This window comes from Carassius carassius, chromosome 22 (assembly GCF_963082965.1).
Source record: "Carassius carassius chromosome 22, fCarCar2.1, whole genome shotgun sequence".
Classification (NCBI taxonomy): domain Eukaryota; kingdom Metazoa; phylum Chordata; class Actinopteri; order Cypriniformes; family Cyprinidae; genus Carassius; species Carassius carassius.
Window position 1 is genome coordinate 29,401,873 of NC_081776.1, and position 12,390 is coordinate 29,414,262.

Sequence of the window (12,390 nt, forward strand, 5' to 3'; positions counted from 1 at the left end):
CACCACTGCTCCATCACAAGTACAATTCATGCCAACAGCCCATAATATAACTGCATATTTATCAAGTATTTACATGACAAACATATTTAGCTATAGCTTGATACACATAATCTCTCCAATCAGAAGGTTATAATGACGCCAATAGTCAAGCGTTACAGGCTAGTTTGTCTCAAGGAGTTTGTCTGTTTCTTTTACTGATTATTTTCGGGTTAAAACATGATTTAAACAGATATAGCACATTCACACACAATCGCTTTAGCAATAATGCATTCAAACAAATGTAGTAATCTTAAAGGTGCTACTTCATCTGTAACTGATTTTGTAATCTGTAAAAAAAATGCATTGATCTGTAGATAAAATAACTGAAGAAAATGTACTGTTATTTTCATCACAAACAGAATTTGCACAGCAGAAAGCAGCAATTATACCTTTTATTGTTGACAATGTTATTAGTTTAGCGTTTGGTAGAAAAAAAAAGTTTACACTATTTTATTTTTAGAGGCTACATTATGAACATAACATTTTTACTTTATCCACGGAGTGAAGGTGGAGCGGTGTTTCTGGTATCAGTGAGCACGGATCGTAGTGATTATTAAATGCTCAGAGCGCGGAGGGGAAGTTGTTGCTGCTTCACCTTCCGGTGTAGACACGGTTAGACAGTGTCTGCTATATTTACAAATCATTTATATAAGAAATAGCAATAAATACATAAACTAAACCAGCAGCATAACGAGATGGAAATCTAGACTAGAAAATATATTTACACTTGCTCTGTCCTCCGTCCATGACACTGACTCACTGCGGAGCTGCCAGTTTAAATCTGAACAGCTCTTAATGCCGAGTGGATGGTTAGATGCATGATGGGCTAGTATTAACAAAATTATAATAAAATAAAATAACGATCTTTCCAGAATTAAGGTAATAACAGTTACTGCTTTTTTATCATCTTGTATCAGTTATAAATTTGACTGGTAAATGATAAAGAATTATATTACAACAAATAGATTAAATTATTATTTTTTTTGTTAAGGCAACTTCCTCTGAAATTAAGTTATAATAACTAATAAACTTTGTTGCGCTATACGGTAGGGGACACTTGAAGTGGATCAAAACCTTTCTTTAAAGTTGTTCTAAAACCAATATCTCCTAAAACCTGTTCTGCAAGTTTGAAACCCTCATAAGACACTGTCCATATGAAAGACAAATAGATTCACACCTTTATCACGACCCCCTTTTAAGGAAAGGCTATAAGACCAAGCGGAATCCTCTGCAGCTGCAGCGCTCGGGACTCCGCTCACTGACGCAGCTTCACCGTCTTTTTTACATCAACGGTTTGATTTTATAAAATCAGTTTGAGGCTAAAACAACTTATTGATCATGAGCCCAACATTTAGCAAGGCTGGAAAACTTTCAGTCTACCTGAAAGAAGACGTATTTCATTGAGCTAATGCTATTAAAGAGAGTAAAAAAAAAAAAAATACACCAGAAGCAAACTGAACTCTCTAACTGAACTCTGCTCTTTCATTGAAAAGTATGCATTTTATTTATTCAGAGGCTATATGGTTGAAATAATATTTTAGTTCAAAACTTTAAGTGCCATTGTTTAAAAAATGCTTTATTGACTATTATTTCATAGACCTTTAGTTGTTATGCTTTAAAATCCCATGTCATTTGTAATTTCACTGTATTTTCATCTCCTAAATTACTACCCCAATTCTATAATTAATTAAGGCCGATGGCATTTTTTATGACATTATTTACTTTTATTTTTATAATAATTGTAGCCTACATAAATGGGTGAATCAAAACAATTATGATAACTTTTTAACTGCAGGCCTATAGATTACAAATCATTACATTACAAATATTTGGATAGTCCCTTATTCCTACCCTTATTTTTATAAAGAATAAATATCTATTTTCTTCATGAATAAATATTATAAATAAAGAATAAAAGAAAGAATCTCAATTAGCCCTTATTTTCCATTTCTGAGTTAATTTGCAACTCTAATGATGATGTGACTCCCCTGACAGTGGCATGTTCCTCAAAAAGAAATAAAAAATAATAATAAAAAAGTTGTTAGAGCTATGTGAGCGATTAATACATTTAAAATAGAAAAAAAGTGGGTGCTTGGTTTCTGAAGTGGAAAACGAAAATTCAATTAAATTCAATTCAAGTTCATTTGTATAGCGCTTTTTACAATATAAATCATTACAAAGCAACTTTACATAAAATTATGTTTCTACAATATTTAGTAATAGCTTGTAAGTGGTGACTGTCAGTTTGTGCACGTATGACAGGATTTTTAGAAAAGACGTAGTCAGCCAGACGATGAATATTATTAATATTATTAATAATTAATAATTATTATATAATGCAGTCACACTTGTAGCAGTATTTGTACACGAAACTTGTAAATAGTTAACAACATAGTCTAGATTAGGCCCATACTCTGTTCCTAAGTATATAATGTAAATTTGTTAACCCACAATAACAGATTTTAACCGATTAATCGCCTTTTTTTTTTTTGTGCATGTTTTTTTTATTTTTATAAACGCGCTAAAAAAAATTGTGAGAGTTGCATTTTATTACATTCAGAAATTATAATGGCAGGCCTAATAATGTTATAATGTGCTAACAGGATATTTTAAATTGGCTTCATTTTATAACAAATCATTTAAATTTAACAAATTTATCAGAACAAAACAATAATTAAAAATATATAATTCTAGTGGATAAATATAATTGCAGTATATAATAGGCTTATAAAAAACAACATAAAATAGTTGCAAATAATTTTAAGCGAAACATAAACTCTTATTTGGGAGAAATCCAAACGTTTCCATATTTGTGATGTTGCGTGACGGAAAAAAAAATCATAATGAGCAAAAAAATATGCCAGTTGTACTGCTGCTCTTGCTTGTTTCCGAACCGAAGTTTAAATTAGACCGGATATCCAGTAGTGTTTGTTGATCATACTGTATGAGAGTCTGTACTGTCTGATCAAAAGTAAGTATCCTAAGTAACACAAATAACACAAAATAACACGAAAAACGGCAAAGTTTGCACAGAGCGCTTGACAGCGATGCCATCACAGCGGCACGCAGGAAGTGAACATTTGTGAACAATTCTGGATGTCCACCTACTGTATATGAGTTTAATTCCATAAAATTGACAGAGAGGCAGCCGTGGTACCATGGTTTTGTTGCAAGATCAGTTTTGTGTTTTCTTCCACTGCATACGTGTAGCATATGCACTCGATTTAGCCTCATATGCTGATGATTACAGTAACTAGCTGAAAAAAAACTATTATTAAAAATAGAATAAAGATTTGGAACTTGTGAACATGTCTGATACATATGTGTATATATTAATGTTTGTCACAAAATAACATATTAAGATTAAGGCACAGCCTTTATTTGAGATTAAAGTCTAAAATTTGAGATTACAAATACATATAAGCTTATGTTAATAACACATGTAGGGTAAAACGGGACAAGATGACCCTCCACTCTCACCCTAAATTTTTTGATCATAGACAGCATTTTTGTCATTTCATCTCATTATCAATGTTTATGAATTAAGTCAGTTGAAACTGTTTTGAGGTTGATTTAGTTTTGTGTCACTTAAAAATCTGTAACTGTATTTTGACATTGTGTATTTGAAAAGTAGGGATCTGTGAACACATTAATATTTTCAGATTTGTGAAGTAAACAATTTATCTTGAAGTGAAATTATCAAATTAAACCCTTAAGAATTGGCACAGAATTTAGGTTTAAATGTAATAATTATTATAATTCAAAAGTAGCTTTCAGTTGATTCTCTTGGATTCTGGTTATTCAGCTATTTTGCCAAAACACATTGTTAGAATAATTTAGTATTTATAGAAATGGTTAATGTTTCATTAATAAATAATTAATAAATATTAATATAAAACGATATAAGAGGTAATTTACTCGGTGTGTGGTTTTTAAGAATAAATATGAAGCTGTATTACACCTTTAGTGTTAATTTGTTTATTTAGTTGTCATAGCTCAAATGCCAAATTATTCTAATTCTTTCCCATATCAACTTGGCTGATGCATTATTGTCATCATCCTATATATTTGAGGTGGGCTAACTACAGCTCCTGGACACATATGGCCCACTCAGTGTTGCCAACTGTTCTGACCCCCTTAGCGACTTTTTTCCAAAAAAGCAACTAGCGACAAATCTAGTGACTTTCTTAGACGAACCTTATTTAGGCCCAATCCCAATTATACCCTGTGTCTCAATACTCTTTTGGTTGGAGGGGAAGGGGTAAGGGAAAGGGTCAGATAGCCCTTCAAAGGAAGATTTTTCGGGGCCACACTTCAAACAAAGGGGTATGAATTATCTCGGCAACATGGCTGCTACAGCGAACAAAAAGATACATAAATGTAAGCTTTTTTGGCATTTAAAAAAAAAAAGATTTTAATGAAAATTAATCATTTGTTTTATGTTACATTGAATTGTGCGTTCATATTAACGGTCATGTAAATCGCTAATATTTGCTAACGTCATATCATTACAGACTGCATGACGGTCCCAAAGCATATGTCTGATCAGAGCGATAACTGCTGTAGACACTGATGGGGGCTAATCCCCCCAATAATTAGAAATCGCTAAACCATTTTCTCAAAGAAAGAGAGAGAGAGAGAGAGAAGAGAGAGAGAAATGGAAATTGCGTGTATGCATCTGTGCGTTTATCTTTTTAGAGTTTACTTAAAAACAGCGGTTGTATCCTCTCGTTGCTGGAAAATATAATGTAGCGATTCAGTATTTAAACTCTATTTAATAAAAGTCATGGGGCAGCGTTGACAAGTTTATTTTCTCCTGGAAGTGTGAGCTGCGCGATTTCAGATATGTGTGTGTGTCAGTAAGCAGCTCATTAATACAGAACGATAATTAAAGGCTCTAATGCACACCAACATATGTGTGTATTGTAAGAGCTAGACGACGAATGATGACATGTGACGTCATGGTAGTAGTGTCCCAGTCCTTAGGGGAATATTTTCTCCCCTTCCCCTTGACACTCTGTTTCAAGGGACAAGGGGGAGGGGAAGGGGTATAAAATAGAACTGGGATTGAGCCTTAGTCTCTGAGAGTCTATGGTACTGCCGCACGAGCACAAGGTCTAGCTTTACCAGCACACACACCTCTCTCTCTGCATCTGCTCTGTTCAGCAAAGGGCAGAGAGGAGCAGCACTTTCAGTTGAAAAAGATATTCAGTTGCTTCTAACTCTATTTTACATGCAAGTATAGCCAAAATCACAGCACAAACATTGTCTTAATCGTATGTGTATTTTATTTCATTAGACAATGTCATGAATAGGATTTTAGTGCATATTAATATCTTTGAGAGCTGGTTATGTAGTCTTAATGGACCGCGTTTTAGTCATTACAATACTCATTCCGTTATATGACAACAGAAACATTAAAATATAATAATAAAAACTATTTTATTGAGAATTTGGCTGCATTAAAATGCAGTTTGTGAGCACAGGGAGGAAAGACAATATGACGCACTTGATGTATGACGTCATCTGGCGACATTTACTGACTTTTCAGGCGGTGTTTCCATTGAAAGAAGTTGGCATCACTGAGCCCACCTAGAGTTTTCATCTGGCCCGTGAGGAGGTGGTCCAAAATGGCAAATTTAATGTAATGTCTGTGATCCAATAGATGGTGCTGTGTGCGCCATATAACTCCTGATTTACACTGCACACATCTGTTATGGGTCCGACACGGCCACTGGAGCTAATTTCAGCCATTCTAGTCAATGCTTGTGTTATAACAGCCATGCCGCAACACGTTTCTAAAGTGGCTCTCTGCACTGCTTTGCTATAGATAAGCCTCTAGTCTCTAGATGGACACTGTATCCAAGCCGCACAGCTTAAATACAAAATGAAAAATCTAAATATATACCCTGTGAAAAACTTTTTTTAAAAATGTGAAATTGTTCATTTGTTTAAAAAAAATATTTTGTCATTTTATATTGCAAAGATGACATTTTCCAAACATATTTTTATGAAAATGTATATAGTTATATAGTTATTATCTAAAACATGCTAGAAATTTCCTAGGTGACTTATTTAAAGCAATCGGGTCAAGTGCAAAATGTGCACATTAAGACTGGAGACGAATGAGAAAGGTAAGTGAGTTTGTATTTAGCATTGCTGCTAGTTTCAGTTTTTCTTTAAATGTTAAGGTTGAGAGTTTATAATAAATGTTTATAGTGAATGCCACTATAATTTGTGTTTGTTTTTTACTTTCGTTCCTTTTTCTGTTCTGAATGCTGCTAAATTTACAGGATTATTATGTGGAGTGAGGGCAATATAAATACACATTTCTAATGTTTGTAAACGTTCAGTTTATTTTACATTATGAATTAAATGATAAAATGTGTACATCAATCGACTTATCTGTGACATAAAGTGTTCATAAGAAAAGGCAGGGATGTACGACAGATTATATGAAATTTTGCACTGATAATGTAGTACCCAAAAAAGAGATGATAATTTATGTTAACAATAAGCCCTACATAACTATGGAAATAAAAAGCTGTATTAATAAAAAGAAACTAGTCTTTCATAACCAAGATCGTTCCGCAGTAAGTTTGGTCCAGAAGAAATTTTATGGATTTTGTAGAGAGGCCAGGAATAAACATAAAGAACTCCTGGAGAATAAGTTAAACATGTCTAACCCTAATCAGCTTTGGGATTCTACGAAATCCATATCTAATATGCAGCCTTCAAGGGAATGTGTATCTACTCCTGATGATTTACAGAAAGCCAAAGATTTAAATAACTTTTACTTAAGATTTGAGAAGAGCAACCATACTTCTGTAAATAGTACTAGTGATATGGAGCCATCTGGTGTTTATAAGGAAAAGATGCTGATTGATGCTAATCAGATCAACCACTACACATTTGTCCTAAGAAATCGGCAGGCCCTAATGAAATTTCAGCCTCCTCTGACCTCTAGCATCAACAAGGCATTTTTGCCCACAAGACTGCCGCATACTGGATGTTTTTCCCTTTTCACACCATACTTTGTAAACCCTAGAAATGGTTGTGCGTGAAAATCCCAGTAACTGAGCAGATTGTGAAATACTCAGACCAGCCCGTCTGGCACCAACAACCATGTCACGCTCAAAATTGCTTAATCACCTTTCTTTCTCAGTTTGGAGTTCAGGAGATTGTCTTGACCAGGACCACACCCCTAAATGCATTGAAGCAACTGTCATGTGATTGGTTGATTAGATAATTGCATTAATGAGAAATTGAACAGGTGTTCATAATAATCATTTAGTTAAGTGTATGTGTATATATAGAGGCCGACTAGAGGCTGACTTGCAGTTAATGCCACGGCCCTGCGGCGGTGGTAATAACCATTTTGGTTGTCAACCTACTGTACAGGGGCACATTTTGACGTGACATTCAGCCAAGTATGGTGACCCATACTCAGAATTCGTAGTCTGCATTTAACCCATCCGAAGTGCACACACACACACACACACACACACTGTGAACACACACACACACACACACACACACACACACACACACACACACACACACACTGTGTACACACACCCGGAGCAGTGGGCAGCCATTTATGCTGCAGCGCCCGGGGAGCAGTTGGGGGTTCGGTGCCTTGCTCAAGGGCACCTTAGTCGTGGTATTGAAGGTGGAGAGAGAACTATACGTGCACTCCCCCCACCTACAATTCCTGCTGGCCCGAGACTCGAACTCACAACCTTTCGATTGCCAGTCCGACTCTCTAACCATTAGGCCACGACTTCCCCTTTTTTCAGGTATTTGTCATGAATGTACACACAGGGTTCCAATTGCAGTGTTTAATAGGGAGACTCCAAAATTCATAGTCCAGACAGGCAAGAGGTCAACATTAACAAAAGCAGTCCAAAAACAAGAAACATGAAAAACACTAGAGAACACGAGAAAGCAGGGTCAGAAAGCAGGGCCAGACAGGAAGAGGTCAACATTAACAAAAGCAGTCCAAAAACAAGAAACATGAAAAACACTAGAGAACATGAGAAAGCAGGGTGACATAAACCAAGGACTCCATGAAACAGAAAGAAACAGACCAGGTATATATGAACAGGTGAAAACAATGAAAGTGGGAAATGTAGTGCCTGCAGTGGGGTCACTCTATGGTGAAGTAAGACCACTAGTGGATACCCAGGGAAACACAAACCAGACACTGTGACATTACCTCCCCCCCTCTAAGGAGCAGCTACCACAAAAACAAACCAAAGAACAAAGAGACCAGGAGAGAGGTGGACTGGTGGAGGATCAGGGGGAAGGATGGAGGGCCAGGTCCATGGAGGGCAACAGAAACAGGAAGTGAAAAAAAACAAAAAACATAACCAAACAAAGAGACCAGGGCAGATCAGAAAGTTCAAGGGCAGTGCAGACAGGGAAGGAATCCAGGGTGGAGCAGAGGACCACCACAGCTATGCGGACAAGACAAAAGCCCACCAGGGTGGTGAAGAGGACCACCACCTCCGTGCAGTCGAGACAGAAGCCCACTAGGGCAGCGCAGTGGACCACTCCACAAGGCTATCGGCACTGACTTTTTAACTAGTGCTCCTATTAAAAGGCATTATCTTCTCATTCAGACTGATTTGTGGATGCAGAATGATTACTCATGTGAACCAGTAATAGCAGATCATTACCACATCCAATCTTGTGATGGAAGTATTGCCTCGTCACGTGGCTTTGTCCCATTCATTCTCAATTACCCCCCATCAAACCCAGCACACTTATTAGGGGTCAGAACAAACTCAATGGAGACATGAGAGACCTGGTCTCCTGCTGTAACTTTATCTGCTGCTGTCACTGTTGGACAGTGTTACTTCACAAAAAAGCTACTTATATCTTATGATGCTTCAACAGCAACAAAGATGGCATTGAATTAAATGTTGCATTTGAGCAAATAATGCCAAATTACAGTAGAGTTCTGTAACTAGGGCTGCACGATGTGTCGTTTAAGCATCGATATCGCAATGTACGAATCCACGATAGTCACATCGCAGGATGTGCGATGTAGGCTGTCGTAGTTGACCCGTTATTCATTAACTGTACGGGCCAGCTGCTCCCCTTGACGAATATGACTCGCGCATTAATTGCACAGCTTAACCATCATAGAGTGAAAGTTTATCATGTTTATCAAACACATCATGCATGTGATTTTAAGTCCTGTCAGTTTAACAGGGCAGAGAGAGAGAGAGAGAGAGAGAGAGAGCGCGAGAGAGAGAGACAGAGAGAAAGAGCGAGCGAGCGAGGGAGCCCTGGCCGCACATTCACCATCTTCAAACAACACGAGCGCTGTCTTGCTCTCTCTCCCTCGCGCATATTAATCAATTGACACAATGGGGTCGATGTTTAAATCATTTAAAATGAGAATGTAAGTGTGCTCACCCCACTTTTGTTTGTAAGAAAAAATTAGATTAGATTTCATATCACAATATATATCGCAATGTCATTTTTTCCCAATATCGTGCAGCCCTATCTGTAAATATAAGAATGTTGCTAGCTGATACGAGGATGCTGATGTTCTACAGAGAAAAGTTATTGTTGAGTCTTACTGGATTACCTAACATGCGCCCCTGGGAATTGAACCCACAACCTTGCGCTGCTAACACAATGCTCTTCCACTTGAGCCACAGAAACACTTATTTCACTTAAATGTTTAAGCAGCCTTTAAATCGTGATACTGAAGTTGTTTGTTGTACTAATTTGTATTAAGTTTTAATAAATTGTTTAGAATATGTTGATCTCATGAGGAGTTTGTTTATTTTACACTCAAACTTGTGTTTTATTTGAACACAGGCATGAAAGAAGTGTATGCAAGTGTTATATGTTGACTTGCTGACCCACTAATGTAATGATTTTTGAAAAAAGGTTTAGATTATAGGTGAAATGTTTGTCAAATGTTTTAACATGCGCCCCTGGGAATTGAACCCACAACCTTGCGCTGCTAACACAATGCTCTTCCACTTGAGCCACAGAAACACTTATTTCACTTTACTAAATGTTTAAGCAGCCTTTAAATCGTGATACTGAAGTTGTTTGTTGTACTAATTTGTATTAAGTTTTAATAAATTGTTTAGAATATGTTGATCTCATGAGGAGTTTGTTTATTTTACACTCAAACTTGTGTTTTATTTGAACACAGGCATGAAAGAAGTTTATGCAAGTGTTATATGTTGACTTGCTGACCCACTAATGTAATGATTTTTGAAAAAAGGTTTAGATTATAGGTGAAATGTTTGTCAAATGTTTTAGAAATGCTTTTTACAAAGAAATATATATTTTGTATTAAATCTACTGAATCTATAAATAATGGACCATTTTTCTTTTGTTGGGAATTGACTTTTTACAAACTGCTTTAAAAATGTGTTGAAATCAGTTTACTACTTTTTAATAAATGTACAAAAAGGATAAAATGGGTGTGAATTTGATTACCACAATGACTATAAACTGGTTGTGTGTTTAGAGGACCCCAGATATACACAATACCTGAAATGTCCCCAAAAGTAACCACTTTGTCAGTTTTAAAACTTTTGTAGTGAAATATTTGTAATCGGAAGTGAGGCAAACAGGCTGTGTCTACTGTTATATATGGTTTATGAGGACATACATGTGTATTATTACATGGGTACTGCACATAAACATGGTTTATGAAGACACTTCCTGTGTCCCCATAAAACTAAAGGATTAAAAAACATAAAAATAAAATAAAAATTGGCAGTAGTTTTCTGTGATACGTAGGTTTAGGTGTAGGGTGATACAGTCTGTACAGTATAAAAACTATTAAGCCTATGGACAGTCCCCATAAACCACAGATGCAAGTATGTGTGTGTGTTTTGACATACATTTCTGTAGTCCTGCTGTAATCCTGGATTTTCCTCCATGATTCACACTAGAAAACACACACAGAATCACATTTAGTTGGTAAACAAATAGCTGTTGCTATGTAGTTGCTAACGTACATGATGTGGTTGCTTTGTGATTGATAATATGTGCCGGGTAGTTGTTAGGGTGTTGCTATTCAGTTGCTAGGATACTTGGGGTGATTGCTTGGGAGTTGCTATGTAGTTGCAAGGGCACTTGGCAGGTTGCTATGCAGTTGATAACATGTTCTGGTTGGTTGCTATGTGGCTGCAAAAGTACACAACATGGTTGCTAGGGTGTTGCAGTGCAGTTGCTAGAGTACATGGGGTGGTTGCTAGTAGGGCTGTGTATCACTTGTAAAGTCCCAATATGATGGATCCCAATACGAGACTGCACTGAATTCACCTCAGCAGAATTCAGGGAAACAGCTGTTTATTAAACACTGCATTCTGTAGAACCATTTCTGACTGTAGGTAGAGCAGGCGGTCCACGTCTGCATTATGAAGCGCCTCCAGAACTGTATAACAATATCAGTAATGGTGTAGGTTTCATGTTAACTTTGGGCACTCTTGAGAGATACAAATGACAGTGTTTACTTAACATTTGTACATTTAACATCTTTTGTTGGTTATCATTACTGACAAGGATATGGACTTAATTAGGAATGCTGTCCTTTTAAGATGGAAGGCATGCATGTACTACTGGCACACATTCAGTTTTCACCCATCTGTAACCATTTAAACATTAATTTACTCCATAACTGACTGTATTTACGTGAGATATTCTACACATGACAGATATCTTGGATGCTTTGGGTGTATTTGAGCACTGAGAGCTGATCGTGCACTGAACACCCTTAATCCGATTGCAATCCAATGACAGGGACGCACATTTTGAAGGACAAGACAGTAGCCTGTAGGATGTATAAACATGTAATACATTACTTCTTGTCATGTTAACAAAGACGCGGCATAAATTTCGTCATAGTTTTTATCATCAGATATTAGTTTTAGCTAGTCAACGTCTCGTCTTAGTCACATAAAAATGTTCATTGGCAAATATTGTTTGTCCTTGTCTTCATTGACGAAATTAACACTGGGCTACAGCTGCCCCAGAGACTCATATAGACTCATATAGAAATATCAGAGACACTGAAAAGTTTAAACAATAAATCTTAACACCTCTTCCTGCTCAACATACTTGAATTTGCCCAGTGAGCAGTTTGGATCCTTCAGTTTATCAGAGAGCAGCTTGACTCCCGAATCTCCGGGGTGATTATAGCTTAGATCCAGCTCTCTCAAGCATGAGGGATGTGAAGTCAGAGCTGAAGACACATAACAACAGCCTTCCTTTGTCACCATACAGCCAGACAACCTAAAAAAAAAACAACTTCAGCAAGTCCACATCACATTAGCTTGTTTGTTCTGTATATTATTACATTGTATCATT

General features: G+C 36.6%; 1 protein-coding gene across 3 annotated transcripts in view; it reads right to left on the reverse strand.

Moving 5' to 3' along the window:
* Positions 1-12,390, reverse strand: part of LOC132099188 (NACHT, LRR and PYD domains-containing protein 12-like) — a 237,314-nt gene that overhangs the window by 9,231 nt on the left and 215,693 nt on the right. For 2 of the 3 annotated variants that reach the window (XM_059505634.1, XM_059505633.1), the window contains 2 exons: positions 12,142-12,315; positions 10,923-10,969 (listed from right to left, as the gene is read on the reverse strand). In XM_059505634.1, coding sequence (XP_059361617.1) covers positions 10,923-10,969; positions 12,142-12,315 — 221 coding nt within the window. The remainder of the gene's footprint in view (positions 1-10,922; positions 10,970-12,141; positions 12,316-12,390) is intronic. The other variant, XM_059505636.1, reaches the window with a different exon arrangement.